General features: G+C 45.5%; 1 protein-coding gene across 4 annotated transcripts in view; it reads right to left on the reverse strand.

Moving 5' to 3' along the window:
- The window catches only part of LOC106589746 (proteasome activator complex subunit 4B), a 78,747-nt gene that overhangs the window by 17,902 nt on the left and 35,633 nt on the right, over positions 1-25,212 (reverse strand). For all 4 annotated transcript variants that reach the window (XM_045710238.1, XM_045710237.1, XM_045710240.1 and 1 more), the window contains 27 exons: positions 24,334-24,426; positions 21,546-21,811; positions 20,941-21,127; positions 20,650-20,804; positions 17,817-17,967; positions 17,572-17,740; positions 17,296-17,363; positions 16,844-17,059; positions 12,053-12,210; positions 11,471-11,566; positions 11,289-11,344; positions 11,106-11,162; positions 10,447-10,601; positions 10,166-10,228; positions 9,927-10,022; positions 9,569-9,700; positions 9,097-9,306; positions 8,532-8,668; positions 8,257-8,310; positions 7,832-7,961; positions 7,467-7,548; positions 5,319-5,542; positions 4,867-4,992; positions 3,671-3,823; positions 2,818-2,922; positions 2,462-2,553; positions 2,026-2,157 (listed from right to left, as the gene is read on the reverse strand). In XM_045710238.1, coding sequence (XP_045566194.1) covers positions 2,026-2,157; positions 2,462-2,553; positions 2,818-2,922; positions 3,671-3,823; positions 4,867-4,992; positions 5,319-5,542; positions 7,467-7,548; positions 7,832-7,961; positions 8,257-8,310; positions 8,532-8,668; positions 9,097-9,306; positions 9,569-9,700; positions 9,927-10,022; positions 10,166-10,228; positions 10,447-10,601; positions 11,106-11,162; positions 11,289-11,344; positions 11,471-11,566; positions 12,053-12,210; positions 16,844-17,059; positions 17,296-17,363; positions 17,572-17,740; positions 17,817-17,967; positions 20,650-20,804; positions 20,941-21,127; positions 21,546-21,811; positions 24,334-24,426 — 3,563 coding nt within the window. The remainder of the gene's footprint in view (positions 1-2,025; positions 2,158-2,461; positions 2,554-2,817; positions 2,923-3,670; positions 3,824-4,866; positions 4,993-5,318; positions 5,543-7,466; positions 7,549-7,831; positions 7,962-8,256; positions 8,311-8,531; positions 8,669-9,096; positions 9,307-9,568; positions 9,701-9,926; positions 10,023-10,165; positions 10,229-10,446; positions 10,602-11,105; positions 11,163-11,288; positions 11,345-11,470; positions 11,567-12,052; positions 12,211-16,843; positions 17,060-17,295; positions 17,364-17,571; positions 17,741-17,816; positions 17,968-20,649; positions 20,805-20,940; positions 21,128-21,545; positions 21,812-24,333; positions 24,427-25,212) is intronic.

Raw genomic sequence — 25,212 nt, forward strand, 5'->3', positions numbered from 1 at the left:
AGGGAGGAGAGAGAGGGAGGAGGGGAGAGGAGGAGAGGGAGGGAGGAGAGAGAGGGAGGGAGGAGAGAGAGGGAGGAGAGAGGGGAGAAGGGAGGGAGGAGAGAGAGGGAGGAGAGAGAGGGAGGAGAGGAGAGAGAGGAGGAGAGAGAGGAAGAGAGAGGAGAGAGAGGGGAGGGAGGAGAGGGGGGAAGAGGGGAGGAGAGAGGGGGAGGAGAGAGAGGGAGGAGAGAGAGGGAGGAGAGAGAGGGAGGGAGGGAGGAGAGAGGGGAGGAGAGAGAGGGAGAGAGAGAGAGGGAGGGAGAGAGAGGGAGGAGAGAGAGGGAGGAGAGAGAGGGAGGGAGAGAGGGAGAGGGAGGAGAGGGAGGAGAGAGAGGGAGGAGAGGGAGGAGAGGGAGAGGAGACGAGAGGGAGGAGAGGGAGAGGGAGGAGAGAGAGAGGGAGGGAGGAGAGAGGGAGGGAGGAGACAGAGGAGAGAGGGAGGGAGGAGACAGAGGGGGGAGGGACAGAGAGGGAGGAGGAGACAGAGGGGAGGGAGGAGACAGAGGAGGGAGGGAGGGAGGAGACAGAGGGGGAGGGAGGAGACAGAGGGAGGGAGGGAGGAGACAGAGGGAGGAGGGAGGAGACAGAGGGAGGGAGGGAGGGAGGAGACAGAGGGAGGGAGGAGACAGAGGGAGGGAGGGGGGAGGAGACAGAGGGAGGGAGGGAGGGAGGAGAGAGGAGAGAGAGAGGAGGGAGGAGACAGAGGGAGGGAGGGAGGAGACAGAGGGAGGGAGGGAGGGGAGAGGGAGGAGAGAGGAGGGAGGGAGAGAGGGAGGAGAGAGAGGAGGGAGGGAGGGAGGAGAGAGGAGGGAGAGAGGAGAGAGAGGGAGGAGGAGAGGAGGAGAGAGGAGAGAGGGAGGGAGGAGACAAGAGAGGGGAGAGGGAGAGGAGGGAGGGAGAACAGAGGGAGAGAGGGAGGGAGGAGACAGAGAGAGAGGGAGGGAGGAGACAGAGGAGAGAGGGAGGGAGGAGACAGAGGGAGGGAGAGGAGAGAGGAGAGAGGAGGGAGGAGGAGACAGAGAGGGAGGGAGAGAGACAGAGGGAGGGAGGGAGGAGACAGAGGGAGGGAGGGAGGAGACAGAGGGAGGGAGGGAGGGACAGAGGGAGGGAGGAGAGACAGAGGGAGGAAGGAGAGGGAGGGAGGAGAGAGAGGAGGAGAGGAGAGAGAGGAGAGAGAGAGAGAGAGGAGAGAGGAGAGAGAGAGAGAGGAGAGAGGAGAGAGGAGAGAGGAGAGAGGAGAGAGAGGAGAGAGGAGAGAGGAGAGAGAGAGAGGAGAGAGAGAGAGGAGAGAGGAGAGAGGAGAGAGAGGAGAGAGGAGAGAGGAGAGAGGAGAGAGGAGAGAGGGAGAGAGGAGAGAGGGAGAGGGAGAGAGGAGAGGGAGAGGGAGAGGGAGAGGGAGAGGGAGAGGGAGAGGGAGAGGGAGAGGGAGAGGGAGAGAGAGAGAGAGAGAGAGAGAGAGAGAGAGAGAGAGAGAGAGAGAGAGGGAGGGAGGGGAACAATAAGTGAGCATGATGGTGGGTGTGTGTAAACCATCTTCTGGGCGGTTTCCATTACACCACCAGCGTGTTGCCAGTGATTATGATTACGTAGGCTCTAGTGTTATGTTTTGGGAACTGTGTTTCCATATAGCCAGGGCTGACACTGAGGAGTTGTGAAGAGCAGAATAAACAACCTCTGCATCATCAAGACAGTTTGTTGTGACTAGTTGTTAACCATGGAAGGTATTCATCCATGTTCACAGTCAGCCATTGTTAAGTAAATGCCAGATGAAAAGTACCAGAGGCCAGGGCCTTAGCTCCAAGTCAGAGCAGGAACATGGCTCAGTGAGAACCTGGGGCCAGGCCGTGGAGGTGGAAACAAGTCAGCCTTTTGGGTAAAACACTGGGGTAAGTCTTAGTGGAAATACGCTATTTGAAAAGTATATCGATAGTATACTTTTAAAATACTGCATCAGTGTTCGGTCAATGGATGTAAGAGAGGTCCTACCTGCCGATGCGCTCGCGGACGTTCTTGTAGACCTGTGTGAGTTTGGGCTCTAGGTACTGCAGCAGTCTGTGGAGCAGCTCAGGGACTCTCCACTCCTGCTGAGCCAGGCCTCCCTGCAGCACATACAGACGACTGGAGAGAGGAGAGTTATACACACCAACACAAAAATAAAGTGTTTCCCCTACCTAGCGTTGTACATGTGGGGGGACACTCCCTCCCCCCCCACCCACCCACCACCTAAAAGAGTTCAGTTTTTATTGGTTTCAATTGACAAGAGCCTGAATGTTGCTTTGGGGGCCTTTGCGTGTGCATGGAACATAATCTAGGAGAAAGACTGTACAGAGATCTGTCTATCTGACAGTTCATAATCTAGGAGAAAGACTGTACAGAGATCTGTCTATCTGACAGTTCAAGGGTTGGTAAAGTTTCTCCTCACCAGGCGTCTACGAAGGATCCCCCCTCCCCGTTGACTAGAGATTCCATCAGCATCTCAAACAGCCAGTGGAGCTTCCTGGGGTCTCTGCTCTCCTGTACCACACAAACACAGAAAGGTGAAAGATGTGGATGCAGGAAAACAGAATCATGTCAGATGGGACAGTCTCTCCTCACACCTCGCCTCATTAAATGCATTGGAAGAGAAGAGCCAAGGTCCTTCCCGTTCTGGCCTTCTCCTCTAATGCGTTTTGAGAAAGACGCAAGGAGAGAGGATGCAATCGGGAATGGAGGAACTACTGATTGAGAAAGAAGCTGAAGGAAATGGACTGCTGAATGAGATGAGGGCTCGAGGCTTACACAGGCGGTGGCGATGCAGGTGCCCCAGTCAGCGTAGGTCTCTACAGTGATGTTGTTCAGTGCTGTACGGAGCAGAGGACACAAGAGCTCCCACAGACTCTCAACCTGCGAGGGGAACACAGGTCCAGAGTCAAAGGTCAAGAACTTGAAAAATATTTCACTTGTATTTATCCAGGTAAGTCAGATATACACACACACATTCTTATTTGCCTGGCAAGTGGACAAATGTAAAGTACTGATTATGAGTCTGGTGTGTGTTCCTACCTTGCCGTAGCTCCAGAGTGTGTGTTCGTTCCTACCTTGCCGTAGCTCCAGAGTGTGTGTTCGTTCCTACCTTGCCGTAGCTCCAGAGTGTGTGTGTGTTCCTACCTTGCCGTAGCTCCAGAGTGTGTGTTCCTACCTTGCCGTAGCTCCAGAGTGTGTGCTCGTTCCTACCTTGCCGTAGCTCCAGAGTGTGTGTGTGTTCCTACCTTGCCGTAGCTCCAGAGTGTGTGTGTGTTCCTACCTTGCCGTAGCTCCAGAGAGTGTGTGTGTTCCTACCTTGCCGTAGCTCCAGAGTGTGTGTGTGTTCCTACCTTGCCGTAGCTCCAGAGTGTGTGTGTGTTCCTACCTTGCCGTAGCTCCAGAGTGTGTGTGTGTTCCTACCTTGCTGTAGCTCCAGAGTGTGTGTTCGTTCCTACCTTGCCTTAGCTCCAGAGTGTGTGTGTGTTCCTACCTTGCCGTAGCTCCAGAGTGTGTGTGTGTTCCTACCTTGCCGTAGCTCCAGAGTGTGTGTGTGTTCCTACCTTGCTGTAGCTCCAGAGTGTGTGTTCGTTCCTACCTTGCTGTAGCTCCAGAGTGTGTGTGTTCCTACCTTGCCGAAGCTCCAGTGCTTGCTGCCTCTGATCAGTCCAGAAGTGATCTCTGCCACACAGCGCTGTTTGCTCTCGTGTGTGTCGGCCACCAGACGCTCCATGTGTGGTTTCAGCACGGGCAGAAAGGCATCGTTGAAGTTACGGAAGAGACCCTGAAAGATAGAGGAGTGGTAGTAAGACAGTGTTACGGAAGAGACCCTGAAAGATAGAGGAGTGGTAGTAAGACAGTGTTACGGAAGAGACCCTGAAAGATAGAGGAGTGGTAGTAAGACAGTGTTACGGAAGAGACCCTGAAAGATAGAGGAGTGGTAGTAAGACAGTGTTACGGAAGAGACCCTGAAAGATAGAGGAGTGGTAGTAAGACAGTGTTACGGAAGAGACCCTGAAAGATAGAGGAGTGGTAGTAAGACAGTGTTACGGAAGAGACCCTGAAAGATAGAGGAGTGGTAGTAAGACAGTGTTACGGAAGAGACCCTGAAAGATAGAGGAGTGGTAGTAAGACAGTGTTACGGAAGAGACCCTGAAAGATAGAGGAGTGGTAGTAAGACAGTGTTACGGAAGAGACCCTGAAAGATAGAGGAGTGGTAGTAAGACAGTGTTACGGAAGAGACCCTGAAAGATAGAGGAGTGGTAGTAAGACAGTGTTACGGAAGAGACCCTGAAAGATAGAGGAGTGGTAGTAAGACAGTGTTACGGAAGAGACCCTGAAAGATAGAGGAGTGGTAGTAAGACAGTGTTACGGAAGAGACCCTGAAAGATAGAGGAGTGGTAGTAAGACAGTGTTACGGAAGAGACCCTGAAAGATAGAGGAGTGGTAGTAAGACAGTGTTACGGAAGAGACCCTGAAAGATAGAGGAGTGGTAGTAAGACAGTGTTACGGAAGAGACCCTGAAAGATAGAGGAGTGGTAGTAAGACAGTGTTACGGAAGAGACCCTGAAAGATAGAGGAGTGGTAGTAAGACAGTGTTACGGAAGCCTAAAGATTTGGCCCTCCTGGGTTTATCCTTCCCTCGTTCCTCACAGCCTCGTTCCTTGCAGTCACCTTTTCAAAACGTCAGACGGATGCGAATAGACTATTAAGGAACTCACATCCTCCGATGTTTTGAACAAGAGGCGGGATAGAGAACAAGGTATTAATGAAGGTTCAGGAAATATCTCAGAGTGGGAGGGTCTTAAATCCTGATCTCCCCCTCACCTTGAAAAGGCAGAACCTGCGGGGGCTGAACTTGTCCTTGCCCTTCCGATCCTCCAGAGAGAGGAATTCAATCAGCTGGTTGATGAACACTGGGTCTGAAAAGTGGTCGTAGATGATCTGCTCTCGCTGGAAGGAGAGAAGAAGAAACTTATTACAGTGGACCGGAGATATCACATTTTACAGCAGAGGATGTTATATAGTGTTTTTTAAGAGTGAGAGACTGCATTGATTCTCTAACCTTCAGCCAGACGTGTGCACTTGTTCACTCCTGCTCATACATTTAAAAGCATTGTATTGAAAGCGTGCATGGCTGGAGGGAGTTTCCACCATATTCCTTACACTAATACATTCATTTCACATCAATCAGGGAGGAGTGTGCAAGTATACACTTCGGGACAAGGGTAGCGAATTGGACTGTGGCCATTGTGTGTGTGTGTGTGTCATCTCCTCACCTCTGTCATCTCCTCTCTGGTCAGTCCTTGTTTGGGCTGCTCCTCAGAGGGCGAGTACATCATGAGTTTCTGTGGCCAGCTGTAGTATCCCCAGTGGGTCTTCTCTACGAATGTACAGCCCTCCCAGTCCTGCTGGGTACGAGGCAGACTGCTACTGTTATACTGGAGCCACTGGTTATCAGGCCTGTCTCCTGCTATCATACCAGCCGGCTCCTTTAGACCACCTGGTAGAGGGAGAGAGGCAGTGAGGACCATACTGTTATACTGGGCCACTGGTTATCAGGCCTGTCTCCTGCTATCATACCAGCAGGAGAGGAGAGAGGTGTTGAGATACATGCTGTTAGAATCAGACCTGGGGTCAAATAGTATTTGTTTACTTTCAAATACAGTACCAGTCAAAAAGTTGACACACCTACTCATTCAAGGGTTTCTCTTTATTTTGACTATTTTCTACATTGTAAAATAATAGTGAAGACATCAAAACTATGAAACACATATGGAATCATGTAGTAACCAAAACAAGTGTTAAATCAAAATATATTTTAGATTCTTCAAGGTAGCCACTCTTGGCATTCTCTCAACCAGCTTCATGAGGAATCATTTTCCAACAGTCTTGAAGGAGTTCCCGCATATACTGAGGACTTGTTGGCTGCTTTTCCTTCACTCTGCGGTCCAACTTTTCCCAAACCATCTCAATTGGGTTGAGGTCGGGTGATTGTGGAGGCCAGGTCATCTGATGCAGCACTCCATCACTCTCCTTCTTGGTCAAATAGCCCTTACACAGCCTGGAGGTGTGTTTTGGGTCATTGTCCTGTTGAAAAACAAATCACCGTCCCACTAAGCGCAAACCAGATGGGATGGTCGTGTCACTGCAGAATGCTGTGGTACTGTAGCCATACTGGTTAAGTGTGCCTTGAATTCTAAATAAATCACAGAGCGTGTCACCAGCAAAGCACCCCCACACCACCACCTCCATGCTTCACGGTGGGAACCACAAATGAGCAGATCATCCATTCACCTACTCTCTCTCACAAAGACACGGCAGTTGGAACCAAAAACCTCAAATTTAGACTCATCAGACCAAAGGACATATTTCCACCAGTTTAATGTCCATTGACGGTGTTTCTTTGCCCAAGCAAGTCTCTTCTTATTGGTGTCCTTTAGTAATTGTTTCTTTGCAACAAATCGACCATGAAGGCCTGATTCACGCAGTCTCCTCCGAACAGTTGATGTTGAGATGTGTCTGTTACTTGAACTCTGTGAAGCATTTATTTGGGCTGCAATTTCTTTGGCTGGTAATTAATGAACTTATCCTCTGCAGCAGAGGTAACTCCGGGACTTATTTTCCTGTGGCGGTCCTCATGAGAGCCGGTTTCATCAAAGCACTTGATGGTTTTTACGACTACACTTGAAGAAAAGTTATCGAAATTTTCCAGATTGACTGACCTCATGAAGCTGGTTGAAAGAATGCCAAGAGTGTGCAAAGCTGTCATCAAGGCAAAGTGTGGCTACTTTGAAGAATTTCAAATAAAAAATATTTTGATTTGTTTAACACCTTTTTTGGTTACTACATGATTCCATGTGTTATTTCATAGTTTTGATGTCTTTGCAATTATTCTACAATGTAAAAATAAATACATTTTTGACAGGTACTGTAGGTGCTTCTACATATCTGCATTGCTTGCTGTTTGGGGGTTTAGGCTGGGTTTCTGTATCAGCACTGCTGATGTAAAAAGGGCTTTATAAATACATTTGATTGAAATAATTTTATAGAGCCTACCTGAAGTGCCAGATGGAAAGTGTTAAGTTCATGTTTTAAGTATCCCTATATTTCTGTTATTACGGGGCTATCACTCAGTCAAGAGTGCGCCTGCGCAGGGCGTCTTGTGGTTGATGGACCTAGCCTATAGTGGAATGGCTACCTTGTAGTGTGTTCATACGGTATAGTAAACTTTGTTAAACTGGAACCTTGTCGTTGTGTCATTTCGAGTTAACAGAAAGGGTTTGCAATTTTGGGACTATTCCTTTGGTTCCATTGCACCAGAGCAAGCCCAATCAAGTACAGCTTGAAACAAATACTATTTAAACACAGATAAGGGGACTAGTGAGCGAGGAGACAGGAAGTGCAACTCGAGAGTGTTTACTTACAGAGCTCGTTGGGGCTGACTGGTACTTTTTTATGCGGCCTCTTGAGTTGCTTCATGATCCCTGCCACTGCTGATATCGCCAACTAGTGGGGGAAATAAACCCCCAAAAAATGTTTCTATATCTTAAAATGAAACACTATAACGAGGATTATGCATACATGGCTGATGTTTGAAGATAAAGTTTCTCACACAAATTCACATTTACTGTAACGTTGTTGACTGCTGCCATCTTGAAGAGTTCTCATGCAAAATAGATTTTCTCCCAATGAAGTGAATGAAACTGAATGCATGACTGGGTCTGTCCGTTAGTGATTCTGTGTTTAGCCCGTGTGTGTGTATGGATAGTGGTTGTGTGGCAGCGCCCACCTTGCGGACCAGGAGGGAGTCGTGGTTGAGGCTCTTGACAAAGAACAGGACAGCAGGGGAGGGGAGAGGGTGGTCATCTCTCAGCAACAGAGACAGGAATCCAATGGCATTGTGCTCAAACTTCCAGGGCCTGCAACATACAGAGCAGCGGGTGAAAAACGTTTTGAGACGGAGTGAAGGGAGGTACTACCTGGGTCGTATTCATTGGTAGAAAATCTTTGTACAACATGATGTAAATGGTTTCCGTTGCACAACGTTTTGCTACAGAGTGCACTGATGAATAGGAAGTTGAAAATGTTGCAGTTAGAAACGTAAGGAACAGAGCTGACATGATTCCCTTGTTCTATACCACAGACTGTCATATCTGTTAATAAACACAATACATTTCTATGCTTGTTTCAGTCATTGAGACAAGGTGAACCTACATGTTTCTGTCGTTGAGGCAGTCCAGAAGTTCACCAACCAGGCTCTCATATTTCCTGAGGGAGACAGACCAGTAGTAGCTTGTAAAGTGGCTTATACTGGGGACATTATACTGTAGACATAACTGAGAAATGAGTTTAACAACAGGAGCGGCAGACCTTTGCTAGACTGCAATAAGACACCAATAGGACTGTAATTTGAAGATTTTGTGTACAGTTCATCAACAGTATTGTAGTGTTTATTCATTAGCAGAGAAAGCTCTTCCTCTGGTACTTACTGAACTGAGTCGAGGTTCTTCTCCTCCTGCTTCCTGAGGCCCTCTGCTTCTTCTTGGTCTGAGGGGACAGGGTCCTGAGGCAGGGGAACACCAGAGGTCTGGAGCTGCACCGCCACCGCACGACATTCTGACGGGATCTACAAGAGAGATAAGATTTAGTTTAATCATAAATTATTATATATGTTATACAGGATATGATGGGATATATAGCGGAGGTAAAGACAGGTCATCTCAGGCCAAGCACACTAACACAGATGACCTGTAGATTCAACTTCAGAGACATGTTTGAGTCCTATTCAGTCACAAAGCTTTACTCTCGAAGGCTTATGTCACACTGTACTTCTATACGCCGAACAGGCAATAGTATATACATTTTGTCATTCATTGAAAAAAAATAAAAAATAAAGAGTTGAGAGTAAAGCCAGCGGGCTAAGTTGATTGAAATGTCATCCTTACTTTCAGTTTACAATCAGATCAAGTTGAAATTACGTCATTACAAACCATTCACAACCAGATGGTAGCAATGACAATTTCCACCAGTGGAAAAGCAGGAAGGGTATCTTACAGCAAAGTCGATGCCAATGGTCTCGTATTGGCGGTGGACCTTGTCAGCGAGGTCGTCAAACAGGCGGACGATGGAGGGCTTCTCCAGGGACATAGCTGAGCTGAGTCCTGAGCGGACGATGGCAGGCCAGGTCAGGGTGATGCAGTCCCAGTCGTGCAGGTTGGCCAGGCACACCCCACTGTGGTTCCCCAAGAGACAGTACAAGGCACCCTGGAGAGAGAAGAGACAGGGGGAGGATGAGGAAAATAATGAAGGATGGCGAATATGAGGACTCAAAGTTATATTCCATTTCTCGATTTACACCATCCAGTCAGTCAGTCATTTAGTCAGTCAGTCAATCGATTGATCAATTAATATCAATAATCAATCTGCAATAACCAGCCTAGACCATGTGTATGTGTGTGTGGATGAGGTAGGGGAGTGTTTGTGGTCAAGATAAGAGGGAGACAGGACAGAGACAGGCCAGTCGTACTTTGAATTGCTGCTGTGTGACGTCGGAGCGGTCTGGCTCCAGGAACTCCAGCACACGGGGGATCAGGTCCCTGCAGCAGAAGTTATAGGTCCCCAGAGCTGTGAACAGCACACTCTGAGCCCGGCTACGCACCTGGAGGGACACACAAGGTACATACCCTCAAATGTTTGATGCCTTGCATCCCGTCTCCTCGCCGCCTCCTCAAAAAACAGAGGAGATGAATGTGTTGAGGTGGCGAGGAGAGAGGAATCAAGGAAAAGAAGCCAAAATTGATAAAACATCTCTCTCACCACAGTAATGTTTTGTTTACCTGCTGGAGCTACTAAAACAAACATGTGTGGTAGTGAACTGAGCTAACCTGACTGTAGGTGCTGGTAGAGAGCCGCAGCAGATCCCGCATCAGTTCCTGGTGGATACTCCTGTACTCACACCCTTCCACTGTTAGCTTACGCAGCTGGACAACACAAAACACAGCAGCTAGGTTACAACCTGGGGTAAACACACACATTCTTCCATGACAGCAGCAGACACATGAGAATGGACAGAACAGAGAGAGGGCAGAGAGAGAAGAGAAGAGAGGAGGGAGAGAGACCCTACCTCGTGCTGTAGCATGACTCTGTCGATTAGCAGGGCTCGGATGTGCTGCTTCCTGCCGTGAAGCTGTAGGTATATTAGAAGACAAATGAGTAAGTGATTACGGGTCAGCACCAGAATCAATAAAAAATGCAAAACTCAACTCTTACAAAAGATATGTCAGATAAGTATGTGGGTGCTGTGAATGACCAGCATTCATTCACTCGAGAAATACAACTTCATTTGGGAGCTCCACCACAACCTCAGCCATGGCTCCAGTATGGTGTTCTAGCCATCTCTCTCACCCTGTTCTCCATGGACTTCTTGACCAGGTTGAAGCTCTTCCAGCGAGAGTCAAACTCTTGTTTGTGGGAGCCTTTGAAGTGCAGCAGGTCACTGATGATCTTGATGATGGAGAACAGAGACTTGGTGTCGTCCTCTGAGTGCTCCAGAATGTGATCTGAGGAAATAAAACAGAACAAACCAATACATGATCTGGATATGTTTTAGAGAAGGTTTATTCAATCTTAATATGTGAAGAGCGTCATAAGGTGGTGGGCACAAAGCAATTTCAAAAAACATTACACTTATAGGAAGGGAAATGATCTGGATAGGTTTACACTTTCTGTGTTAGATCTGGACATGTGCAGAAAAACCAAGTACAGCAGAAGACAAGTTTCCATTGGACTTCTGTGTACATTGGACAAGAGAATGATAATACCGCAGTCGATGACAGGACACAGTATCTGGAAGGTAGATGTGATAAGTGCCACACAGTATAACAACAGTTGTTTGGGTGGCTGTAGTTTGATGTTGGGTGTGAGGTTGTGCTGTGGTTACAAAAACAGGAGGGGACAAGGGTTTGTTCTTGGGTGTGGTGTTGTTACAGAGGCAGAGAGGATGTGAATGTAATGTTAGGTGGGGTTGTGGTTACAGCGGCAGGACGGAAGCGGACAGTACTCACGTAGCAGCTGCCTCATCACTCTGCAGATAACGTTTCTGTAGTTCTCTCTGGACACATCTGCAGGGAGGGAGAGAGAGTTGAGGCATTAGAACTCTGGCTAGCCACACTATGAACACATCCCAGTCCCAATATGACTGCCCACACAAAGAAAATCAGAGCACAGCTAACTGTAATTCTCCCTACCGTCGGCCATCCCTGTGAAGAGGTTAGTCTCCCCCAGATTCACCATGCTAGTCACCCTGATGGAGAAAGAGGTTTCAAAGTTAAAACACACTGTTGGTAAAACACTTTGTGACAAAAAAATGACTTTATAAATACATGTTTATTGATTAAGCTTGTTCGCAAATGAAATGTGTCCTACTCACAGTTCAGGGATGGGCTCTCCTTGCAGCAGGGGCAACAGGCTACCTCCTCCCAGAAGGCAGTGCTGTACAATGGACAAACTCTGTAGGACGTCATCCCTGAAAAACAGAATTAAGACAGTTACAGGCAGGGTCCACATAACACTGACTACACATTATAGAGCAGAACAGGGTTGTGTTCAGCAGGGCGAAAACGTTTTGAAATGGAGGTAGCAGCTAAACATTTCAGGACAATAGCTCACTTGTCCATTGCAAAACGTTTTTGCTACTGTGTGCATTACTGAAGTAGTGGTGTAGTAGAGACCCGGGCTTGTTTTAAAATGGTGTTCCTGCTTCTGGTTCAGAAGAGCATAAAAAGGTTAGCTTATTCTTGGATGTACAGTATCCTATCCTAGCACCTCCACCTTTCTACTCCAGACTTTACCTGTCGCTGGCACACTGTTTAATGTGTCTTCAACCTGGTAAAACTTGTTTCTCTAATTGGGAAAGTTTATGTAGTCCTTCTGTGTTTGTCTGTTTCCTTCTGTTTGATAACAGATGAATAGGAACCTTTTCTCACTGTCTTTTAGTTAGTTTATCCCTCACCTGGTCATGTCCCGTTCCCCCTGGGCGTATCTCTGCAGTCGGAGCAGCTCTGGCTGTAGAATCAGGTCTAGAACGTAGAACACAAAGCTGGTCTCCTCCACTCTGGGGACGTGCCACTGGATGTTCAGGTTCCATAGGTCCCCCGGACGACCCCAATCCTGGAGAGACAGAGGGAGAGAAACATGGCTTTATTCTGGATCAAAAAGGGGCTTAGGTGGTGGGCGATATTGTCCTTTTACTGATACATCGGTCAATAATTCCATCGATAACCAATATTCAATAAATATGATGAAACAAACTAATCTCATGCTAATCTGAACACTTGCGGCCATTCTCATGATGTGTTATTGTAACAATGTATTAGACCATTTCTCTTTTGGATGGAAATTTGTGAAATTATACTTATTAATTTCTTTGCAGTAAAACAGTATAATCAGCATCAGTATGTTTTGTCCCCCCCCCAAAAAAAACATTGGTTGGGTTGTAGGCATTGGGCGTGGCCAGTGGCGTAGCTTCAGCCGGTGCAGTCACACCATACCGGGCCCAGATCTGTGGAGCCACGGCCCCCTATGTAATTTGAATACCGCCCCACCATGCCCAAGTATTAATTGTTGACGCAGGTCCATCTCGTATACGATTTGACGAGAAGATCTTTCTTTAAAGTAGGCTATATGATAAATGATCACCAACAAAATGTTTTTTTGCCACTATGTAAGTCAGCATGATATTTTTGTGTATTGATAATAAATCAAATGAATTTGCTAAATAAATCATATTATTCAAAACCATGTTAAGATAATGAAATGCATTATGGGATTGTTGTTGTTTCTGTCATCGTTCAAAGCAATAGTTGAGCTAGCTATCAAGAGACAACGGCTGCAAAAAGAGAAAGTCGAGTAATGTGAGTAACGCAGCAAATTTCTGGCGACAGGTGTTGGAGCGCATAGTTAGGGAGTTTTTCCTAGGGAGTTTTTCCTAGCCACCGTGCTTCTTTCACATGCATTGCTTGCTGTTTGGGGTTTTAGGCTGGGTTTCTGTACAGCACTTTGAGATATCAGCTGATGTACGAAGGGCTATATAAATACATTTGATTTGATTTTGATTTAATGTAACTCCCATACTTACGTCATGTAATTCGGCGTTCAGATGGCACTGTGAAAAGCTGGAGCAGGCCAACAATGGGAATTTTCTCAGTATAATTGAACTGCTGTCATTTTACAACCCAGTTCTGAAAGAACTTTAACTATCTCAGTCCTCAAATCCAAAATGAGCCGATTTATATCTTAGCCGAGCGAGTGAAGAGTGACATTCAGGGAGAAATGCAGGAAGCCCCATTTTTTAAATTATTATTATTATTATTATTACGGACACCACAACAGATGTATCCAAAGTAGACCAGTTAAGCCAAGTTTATCGCTATGTGAGAGTGACAAGGGATGCAAATAATGTCGCCACAGATCTGACCATCAGTGTCGTTTTTGGGATTTCTGAAGACTGCTGACACATCAGCAGCTGAGCTTCAACATAAAATACTGGGCAGCATAGAGGATAATGGGCTGGATATTTCAAAATGTCCTGGGCAGGGGTATGATGGCGCTGCTAACATGAGCAGGGTCTATTCGGGTGTGCAGGCCAGAATATCCGAAAAAGAGCAGCTTGCTGTTTATGTGCAGGTTTTCATCAATGATCTCTGTACTTTGCTCCGTTCATATTTTCCTTGACCCTGACTAGTCTCCCAGTCCCTGCCACTGAAAAACATCCCCACAGCATGATGCTGCCACCACCATGCTTCACCGTAGGGATGGTGCCAGGTTTCCTCCAGTCATGAGGCTTGGCATTCAGGCCAAAGAGTTCAATCTTGGTTTCATCAGACCAGAGAATCTTGTTTCTCGTGGTCTGGGAGTCCTTTAGGTGCCTTTTGGCAAACCCCAAGCGGGCTGTCATGTGCCCGCTTGTCACGGCTTCCATCCGGCCACACTATCATAAAGGCCTGCTTGGTGGAGTGCTGCAGAGATGGTTGTCCTTCTGGAAGGTTCTCCCATCTCCACAGAGGAAGTCTGGAGCTCTATCGAGTGATCATCGGGTTCTGGTCCACCTCCCTGACCAAGTCCCTTCTCCACCGATTGCTCAGTTTGGCCGTGAGGCCAGCTCTAGGAAGAGTCTTGGTGGTTCCAAACTTCTTCCATTTAAAAATGGAGGCCACTGTGTTCCTGGGGACCGTCAGTGTTGCAGAAATGTTTTGGTACCCTTCCCCAGATCAGTGCCTCGACACAATCCTGTCTCGGAGCTCTACGGACAATTCTTTCGACCTCATGGCTTGGTTTTTGCTCTGACATGCACTGTCAACTGTGGGACCTCATATAGACAGGTGTGTGCCTTTCCAAATCATATCTAATCAATTGAAGTTACCACAGGTGGACTCCAATCAAGTTGTAGAAACATCTCAAGGATGATGAATGAAAACAGGATACACCTGAGCTCAATGAGTCTCATAGCAAAGAGTCTGAATACATGTAAATAAGGTATTGCTGTTTTCTATATTTTATAAATGTGCAACAATTTCTGTTTTCGCTTTGTCATTATGGGGTATGTTGTGTAGATTGATTAAATAAAAAAATGTCCAATGTTAGAATAAGGCTGTAACGTAACAAAATGTGGAAAAAGTCAAGGGGTCTGTATACTTTCTGAATGCACTGTACACAATCAAAGAGGTTAACTATGGTCATGTGGATTGTGGACTGTAAAGAGAACATATCTATTCAAACCACATAATATAATCTCAGTGGTGCCTGGTCCACTAAGTCATGGCTATCAATGTATTATAATCATGTCTTGACCTATGTAGCCTTACACCATATGTTTATAAAGGACCTATGCCAAATGTTAATAAAAGGACCTATGTGAACTCCCCACAGCATTATTTAAAAATGTAAGATAATTGAGTTGCTAATGGCAGGCAGCCTGCAGTACACTGGTCAGCTTTCAATTGGAGTTAAGGCATCCGCATGCTTCCCAGCCGAAACAGTTTGTGCATATATTATGACGACACTGTAAAGTTCTTGTTTGTTTTTTTCCCCAGTTGTTCGGCTACACATTTTGTCTTGAGGCAAGCCCAAGTCGGTGATTGGTCAACAGTTGGGATTCTTCAGTAAGGTCTTTGTTGTCGTTCAACAAGAGAAGACTCGTTTTCATGCACATTTTGTTATTTAGAAATACTGCACCAAACATCTTAGTTAGATGTACGACTAAAATCTCCTCGGCAAAAACGTTGAAATCAATGACAGATTTCTTGAGTCATCTTAGATTAATTCAGACTATTTTGAGGAAGTGTATACTGGACAAACAGTACTATTGACGCTTTTTTCTTGTTTTTCAAGCGAATGTCTTTTAAGGGAGTATGCGAGCACTCGTTCGGGTCGCCAAGCCGACTTTGGTTAGCCAAACTGAAGCATGCTGACGCATTTACTCAATGAAAGGGGGCAGCACTGAGCGAGCCTGCAACATCACTTCCTGGAGTTGCTCAAACTGCGCATGTTGTGTCTCCATGAGATGCCATCTTAACCAACTTCATTTGGCCTAAAAGCACTATTGAGTCTTCACATAGAAATGAATGGTGTCACATGATCAATGGTTTTTGTTCATTCATATATAGTCATTGACATGCACGCAAATAACACACACACAGAGACATACAAAACACACACGCGCTTGTCTTGTAGTCCTGACATCAATTCTAAGAACAGCAGGCAAGACACCTTATTTGGCATCTAGTGCCATACAGGCTTTAATCCATTGAGCTAGCCAACAAGCTGCCCAGGGCAGCGTCCCAATAATCACTCCTTCGTCCTGAAGTGAACGGTCGTTCACTACTCCACACACATTTTAAAGCATTGGATTGTTAAAAGGCATGGCCTGAAGTGAGTTTCCATATACCAGGTATTTCCTTTCAAATCCATGAAGGGAAGTGAACAAGTGCCCACTTCGGGGAGAAAGGTTATGTCTCTACCTAAGACATAATAGGATCACACTCCAGGCCCTTCCATAGAGATGGATAGAGGGTGCACTTGCCACAAAGGCTTTTTAGTGTGGGCTGGGATTTCACCATTGGACTTCCTATGGGCAAAGATAGGTGTCCTCTATCCATCTCTATGGACCCTTCTCACTGACTAAGTGGACAGGGGGAGGGCTGAGGAGAGTAAATGAGGAAGGGAGGGGGGAGAAATAGAGAGTTAACAGGGCAGAGGCATGTTATGCCCTGGACCACTCTACTAGTCTGGTCTGGTTCCTTTGGCACACTTTCTTTCCAAAGGTCCAGAGTGACTGATAAATGATAAGACCAATCAAGAAGATAATGTAAAAAGTTATAAAATAACACCATTTGTGATAGAAATGTACGAGAAAAAAAAAAGAAAAGAAAAAAATGTATGAAATGTATGCATTCACTACTGTAAGTCGCTCTGGATAAGAGTGTCTGAAATGACTAAAATGTAATGTAAATGTAGAAATGGACAGAAGTGCTCGATAATCACCATTTTTTGGGGTCTTCTGGGTTATAAAAATATATTCCTACCAAAGAATATGTAGCAGAAATTTGGCAGGCAGGAATCTGAAAAAATATAAAACTAAAGTTTTGAACTTGATACCTTGATGAGTAGGTAGTCCTATATGGGCTGTTGAAAGTCACCTGGTACACTGCAGTACTCTGTGGGGTAGATAGATGTGTTACCCCTAACACCAGCCCTGCATGTACCACTAACCCTAACCCTGTACTTAACCCTATACTGTACATACCTTGATGGGCAGGTAGTCTTGTGTGGGCTGCTGAAAGCCTCCTGGTACACTGCAGTACTCTGTGGGGTAGATGAGGGCTGTAGACCTCAGGATATGATGCAGCAGGTTACAGGCCAGGGTGTAGCCCTGTTTACACTTCAGATGGAGGGTCAGCTGCAGGATCTGAACCAGCTGGGTGCTGTAGGGGAGGATCTTGTCCCCGTCCACACGAGTCACCTGGGGAGAACAAGGTTAGGAGAGAAAATACAGACTCCACCTGTGTTCTGTTCATTAGGGCACAAAAAAATAATATATATATATTTTGCTACAGAAAACAAAAATAAGCTTTCTTATCAGACAACATTAGGTTAGTAACTCCCGCATTTCAAAAATGTTTTCCTGTGTGTACTGACAGGTGAAGGGAACAAGAGTCTCTCAGTCCAGTCGGTATGAATGCAGGATGATGATCTCACCTCTGACAGTAGCTGAAGGTTCCATAGTAACTCCTTATCCAGTTCCTCCTCACTCAACACCTCTTCATCTGGAAAATCATCATCAAGAACAATAACATGACAGAGATAGTGAGATACTCTGAGGCCAACTCAGAACAAGGACCCAATGATTCCCACTTCTCCAACTCTAAGCCCTCCATAGCAAATCAAAACACAGCATCATCTTGATCAAATCAAGATTTGGATTTATAGCCCTGCACACAAACAGAACACACTTCCTACTTAGTGAATACTTACTGACAGCGATCTGGTTTATGGCATTGCAGCAGTGGGGCACAAAAAGCTTCAGAGACTGTGCCGGGTGACACTTGGAGGCTGCTCTGCACATGTCAGCCACCATCCTGCCAGCCACACGAGTCTCAAAGATGTTGGTGGTGGCAAAGTTGAAGACCTTCTCCAGAGCCACCTGAGTACAGCCAGGAGAAACAAACGGTTGAGTGTGAGTGAGTGAATGAGTGAATGAGTGAGTGAGTGAGTCCTACCTTGAAGATGTCTATGGAGCACTGTGTGAGGATGGTGCTGAAGGTAGAAGATAGTCCCAGCTCAACCAGGCTCTCCAGATGGGTCATCTTCTCTGTCTCTGTCTCCTCTCTGGTCTGCTCTAGAGTACTGCTGTCTATCAGGGCAAAACACCTGGACAGAGACAAACACACAGACACAGTTTAGAACTGCTATACTGTTCCACTGATGACATGCACACATACATAGGCTACATACATGACCAACAGTATGTGGCCACCTGCTCATCAAACCTCTCATTCCAAAATCATGGGCATTATTATGGAGTTGGTCCCAAATTCACTGCTATTACAGACTCTAGTCCTGACCTCAATCCCGCAAACACCTTTGGAATCAATTGGAATGCAGGCTGTGAGCCAGGCCTAATCGTCCAAAATCAGTGCCTGACCTCACTAATGCTCTTGTGGCTGAATGGACACAAGTCGCTGCAGCAATGTTCCAACATCTAGTGGAAAGCATTCCCAGAAGAGTGGACAGAGTAGATTTTTTTCAATATATTATATTAAGTTAAAACAAAAGTGTTGATTATATATAATGAACACTTATTTTAACTTAATATAATACATTGAAAAAAATATATTTAGTCTCAAATAATGAAACATGTTCAATTTGGTTTAAATCATGCAAACACACAGTTTGAGAAGAAAGTAAAAGTGCAATATGTGCCATGTAAAAAAGCTAACATTTAAGTTCCTTGCTCAGAACATGAGAACATTCGAAAGCTGGTGGTTCATTTTCACATGAGTCTTCAATATTCCCAGGTAAGAAGTTTTCGGTTGTAGTTATTATAGGACTCTCTCTTTCTCTATACCATTTGTATTTCATATACCTTTGACTATTGGATGTTCTTATAGGCACTATAGTATTGCCAGCCTAATCTCAGGAGTTGATAGACTTGAAGTCAAACAGCGCTGTGCTTGAAGCATTGCAAAGAGCTGCTGGCAAACGCAGGAAAGTGCTGTTTGAATGAATGCTTACGAGCCTGCTGCTGCCTACCTCAGTCAGACTGCTCTATCAAATATCAAATCATAGACTTAATTATAAAATAATAAAACACAGAAATATGAGCTTTAGGTCATTAATATGATCAAATCCGGAAACTATCATTTCGAAAACAAAACGTTTATTCTTTCAGTGAAATACAGCACCGTTCCGTATTTTATCTAACGGGTGGCTTCCCTAAGTCTAAATATTGCTGTTACATTGCACAACCTATAATGTTATGTCATAATTATGTAAAATTCTGACGAATTAATTACGGTCTTTGTTAGGAAGAAATGGTCTTCACACAGTTCGCAACGAGCCAGGAGGCCCAAACTGCTACATATACCCTGACTCTGCTTGCACAGAACGCAAAGTGACACAATTTCCCTAGTTAATATTGCCTGCTAACATTAATTTATTTTCACTAAATATGCAGGTTCAAAAAAATATAAGGCAGGCAGGCATTGAGGTTTATGGTTAGGCACATTGGTGCAAAGACAATTGACGAAGTAGGCTGTGATTCGATGATAAATTAACAGGCACCGCATTGATTATTAGCAATGCAGGACAAGCTAGTTAAACTAGAAATATCATCAACCATGTGTAGTTAACTAGTGATTATGTTAAGATTGATTGTTTTTTATAAGATAAGTTTAATGCTAGCTAGCAACTTACCTTGGCTCCTTGCTGTACTTGCGTAACAGGTGGTCAGCCTGCCACGCAGTCTCCTCGTGGAGTGCAATGTAATCGGCCATAATCGGTGTCCAAAAATACCGATTCTTATGAAAACGTGAAATCGAATAATCTTGAAATGCCGAATAATCGGTCGACCTCTAGTCAGGACTCTGTCGGCCTGTCAAGTTCTTCTACACCAATCTCGACAAACCATTTCTGCACGGACCTCGCTTTGTGCACAGGGGCCTTGTCATGCTGAAACAAGAAAGGGCCTTCCCCAAACTGTTGCCACAAAGTTGGAAGCACAAATTCGTCTAGAATGTCATTGTATGCTGTAGCGATAAGATTTCCCTTCACTGGAAGGGGCCTAGCCCAAACTATGAAAAACAGTCCCAGACCATTATTCCTTCGCCACCAAACTTTACAGTAAGCACTATGCATTGGGGCAGGTAGCCCTCTCCTGGCATCCGCCAAACCCAGATTTGTCCGTTGGACTGCCAGATGGTGAAGTGTGATTCATCACTCCAGAGAACGCGTTTCCACTGCTCCAGAGTCTAATGGCGGTGAACTTTACACAACTCTAGCCGACTCTTGGCATTGTGATCTTAGACTTGTGTGCGGCTGCACGGCCATGGAAACCCATTTCATGACGCTCCAGATGAACAGTTGGGAGCTTCATGAAGCTGACGTTGCTTCCAGAGGCAGTTTGGAACTCAGTAGTGAGGGTTGCAACAGAGGACAGAAGATTTGTACGCGCTTCAACCCTCGCGGTCCCGTTCTGTGAGCTTGTGTGGCCTACCACTTCGTGGCTGAGCCGTTGTTGCTCCTAGACGTTTCCACTTTACAATAACAGCACTTACCAGTTGACCGGGGCAGCTCTTGTAGGGCAGAAATTTGACCAACTGACTTGTTACAAAGGTGGCATCCTATGACGGTGCCACGTTGAAAGTCACCGAGCTCTTCAGTATGCCATTCTACTGCCAATGTTTGTCTATGGTGATTGCATGGCTGTGTGCTCGATTTTATACAACTGTCAGCAATGGGTGAAGCTGAAATAACCAAATCCACTCATTTGAAGGGGTGTCCACATACTTTTGTATATATTGTGTACATTGACTTCGTTCTCCATACTCATACCTGTCCATGAACTGAAGAACAAAGTCCTCAAACTCTGCAGAGGCTGAGCACAGCTCTCTCTCCACCTCTGTCAGGTCGCTCCTTTCATGAACAGCAGATGAACAGTCCACCAAAGGCACAAGAGTCGCAAACGTAGCAATGAATTGGAATGTTATCTACAGAAAGGAGGGAGAGCAAAAGTTAGACCTGCAACACACACACACACTTCCAAATTGATGACAATCTCTGTACCCAAGATAACCCAGTGTAGGCCTACGAGAGCTTCTTCTTCCCCTGAACTCCATTACCCACCATGCACTTGCTGAAGTCGTTGGGGTCGACCCCGGGAAGGGCCCGCATGAGGAGGGGCATCATGTGTGTGGGGCCCTCGGGGAAGCGCTGGCCCCCAGACACCAGGCTGCGAGCCACACCGATCATACAGCTCAGGGTGGCAGTCAGTTGGTGGGGCTCTGTCAGTGTCTCCATAGCAGGGTAGGTTCTATAAAGAGAGGACAAGACAGAATTGAGAAACATAATGTCAAATACTGCCAAAAATATTGTGATATGATATTTTGGCTATATTGCCCAGCCCTAAGACAAATAGCTTTGTTTACTGTTTTTGTGGCATTTGCCTTAGAACTTTAGTTAATCTGCCTCTTGGAATACAGAACCCAATTCCAATTCTTCCCTCTGTAACCTCTACCCAGTGTTTCCCATAGATTAGCCTATTTTCCAGGCAGAGCACACAAGTCCCGATTTAATATTCAGGGAGTCTAAAGTTAAATAGAAATCAACTAAAGGGTTGAAGGCTTTAGGCATTGGGGGACAACAGATGTTGTGGGGCCCGCCCCATCTATACAATGAAAGAGGAAACACTGCCCATCCACTAATCAGACAGACTGTTTGATTTGACTCACTTCTCCAGCACTGGTGGTATGACGAGTTCAGGCCTCATGAGGGCCAGGTTCTGCAGGGCCTGAGCAGCGTCCAGACTACCCGTCTTACTGAACATGGCCAGCAGCACAGGCTGCATCATACTCTCCACGAACGCCGTGATGTCCGCCTCTGTCATCTTGTGGCTGTCCGGTACCGGCGTGAGCCACGTGGGTTTCCGGTAGCGCTCCCGGTGGAGCCGCCGCACCACACTGGCCGGGAGGCGCTGCAGCAGCTTCATCAACTTCATCTGGGAATAGAAAGACAGAGACAAGTGTGAGGACATAAAGACAGTGACAGACAGGGTTAGAGACACACTGGTTGAGAGACCGGTGGGAGGACATAAAGACAGACACCGTGGAATTCCGTGGCATTATTTTATAGTATGAAGAATACAATTGAACAAAGCTGAATAAAATAGAAAGGATATTTTCTCCAAATGATTTGAGGGAGTGTGCACATGTGGCTATTCTGTGTTGAGCAGTTAACATAGCAATACCTATTTCTTTATGTTTAATTTGACAAGTACTTGATAATGCCTAGAATTTCACGGCGGCATCCCATGTGGCCGTAATGCACCCTAAACAAATCCATGCCTTTTGCGTCCAGTGGCCGTTATGCCCTTCTCCGAGAGTGCAGTGCGCTCCATCACGTGATCGGGTCTTTCTCACAGGCTACAAGTGAAGACCGACACATCAGGGAAGCAACTGCGCGCATCCTTATCCAATTCAGAGGTGCATATTGAAGATATTTGAAGAACTGTCCACATTTACTTTTTTCGTTAGCCAACAAGATGAGTAGGCCTAAGAAACAGCAAAAGCACTAGTCCATGTCAATCTACTATCCCCCATAGTACAAAAGGTTTACCTATTATATTCTGTCCGAGACACAAATATTCCAAACATAGCCTGGGAGAGTTGTGGGATGCGATGTGCACAGAGCAGTAGGCTATAAGAGCAAATGTTCCATTAGCGGGAAAACACCATCATCAAAAGTGACCACGAATGCGATTATGCATGTAATGCTTTTATTATAAATGTGCATTTTTATGGTGAAAATTATCTTCCCCAAACTTGAAACTCACATGCTGCTTATAGTTAAATAAAGGTAAAAAGTAAAGCAGCTTAATATGCTTAATTTTAAGATATTTGGCCACTTAAGTTGTGATGCAAACCTTACTAAAACATATAGGCGTACGGGCAAAGCTACATGAGGTGTGCGACTATGATTAGAAAAAGTTGCAAAAAAAAGGCATTGTTTCTTATGCTGGGCATCATTCACAAGTGATAATATATAATTCACAAGTGATAGGCTAATATTGTCACCCATCAGACTATTCCTGATTTAATCTGGTCTTTACATATACTAAATAATACATGTGTGAAATTTGGTTTGATTTAGAATGGACCATTATCATGCACCTGTCTCGAAACAGGGGCAGCGGGAAAAAATACATGTCATCTATGCAATTAAATAGTGAATGAAGGACACTTTTCCCTGTGGTTTATTTTCATGCCAGCCAGGTAGGCTATACTCCTGTTGTAAAGACAAGCAATGTGCTTAATATTAGGAAAGTTGAGAAATAAATATAGTAGGCCTAGCCTATAGAAAGCTGAACCTCTTTTTAATAAAGGCCATCACTCTGTTTTTTCATGCAATTGCATAGCCTATAGAAATGTTGGCAACATGAGCTCATGGGCTCTCATGAAGCGTTTGATTAGATTATCGAATACATTTGCATTGATGTCAGAGTGATTAGAGGGACAATAGAGTGCTGAGTACCAGACAGTTACAAGTTTGGTAGGCTACTAATGACCATCAGCAGCATCAGAGCGTGGAGAAGCCTAATTACCGTGACTAAACGGTCACATGGAATTTGACTGCCTTCATGCTACATGACCGCCGGTGTGGCGGGAATACGGTCACCATAACAGCCCTAGTCAGGACAGCATGGCCTTAGAACCAATAACCAGTCAGGACAGCATGGCCTTAGATTGTGCACAGTTTTATCTCTATATAAAGACTGACGGACTAAGATCTGGAATGTCTGTCAAAGATCCAGCTCCCTAAGTGGCTGACGGAATGTCAAATGTCAGGCCAAAGTCATTTTATTAATCCTAAACAAACCCTGTGTCTTTCTATGTCACTTCAGTGATGACCATTACATTACACAATACAACTTTTGCCAAGCCAGGACACATAGTGCCCTCAAATTGGACACAGGTCCCAAGAACGTCAGGTTGTCTGTACACATTCACCTAATTGCAATAAAACTTCAACATCTGACGGGTCAGGAGAGAATCTCACGAGTTGCTCGGGTTTCCCAGCAACAAAACGGGGTCACAAACAACTCTCCCTCCAGACCTGGGTTCAAAAACTATTTGAAATCTTTCACTTTAGCTGGAGTGCCAAACGAGCAGGGTGTGCACTGTTACGAGCATTCTATTGCGTCAGACATGCTCAATCGAGCCCAGGTTTAGTATATGTAATGCTATCTGAACCCAGGTCTATGTCCCTCACCCATAAATAAACATTTGTGTATGACTGAAGACACTGCCTGTAGCCAGAGGCTCTGGTCTGATGACGGAGGGGGGGATGTTCCTAGAACAGAATGGTGTGTGCCCCCGGTATCAGGTTAACCTTTTATAGCACGGCTGGTTGCTGCCTCTCTCTCATATGTCATCAGGGTGTTATTTCTGAACTAGCAGTACTACCAGATCCTGAGCCTTCCAAAGAAGACATCCACAGGAAGTGAGAGTTCCAGTGACTCACCAGCCAGCGTCCATGGTTGGATGGGTGGAAGAAAGATGTGATGCTGTTGAAAAGGCCACTGAGCTGTGCCTGGGCTTGCTTACTGGGGCCTCCCTGCAATCACAGAAACAGATGCTTAACATTAAAATAAATAAATAAATATATACAGTGGGGGAAAAAAGTATTTGATCATGCTGATTTTGTACGTTTGCCCACTGACAAAGAAATGATCAGTCTATAATTTTAATGGTAGGTTTATATGAACAGTGAGAGCCAGAACAAAAAAATCCAGAAAAACGCATGTCAGAAATGTTATAAATTGATTTGCATTTTAATGAGGGAAATAAGTATTTGGCCCCCTCTCAATCATAAAGATTTCTGGCTCCCAGGTGTCTTTTATACAGGTAAAGAGCTGAGATTAGGAGCACACTCTTAAAGGGAGTGCTCCTAACCGCAGCTTGTTAACCTCTCTAGGGTAGGGGGCAGAATTTGCACGGCCGGATAAAAAAACGTACCCGATTTAATCTGGTTATTACTACTGCCCAGAAACTAGAATATGCATATAATTATTGGCTTTGGATAGAAAACACACTAAAGTTTCTAAAACTGTTTCAATGGTGTCTGTGAGTATAACAGAACTCATATGGCAGGCAAAAACCTGAGAAGATTCCTTACAGGAAGCGGCCTGTCTGACCATTTCTTGGGCTTATACACTCTCTTTATTGAAAACTGAGGATCTCTGCTGTAACGTGACACTTCCTACGGCTCCCATAGGCTCTCAGAAGGCGGCAAACCGGTGAATGATGTCTTTGCAGGCCCTGGCTGAAAAACACTAGCGCATTTGGATAATGGTCGATCAGAGAACAATGAGACTGAGGCGCGTGCACGAGGCGACACCAT

This window comes from Salmo salar, chromosome ssa28, assembly GCF_905237065.1.
Source record: "Salmo salar chromosome ssa28, Ssal_v3.1, whole genome shotgun sequence".
NCBI lineage: Eukaryota > Metazoa > Chordata > Actinopteri > Salmoniformes > Salmonidae > Salmo > Salmo salar.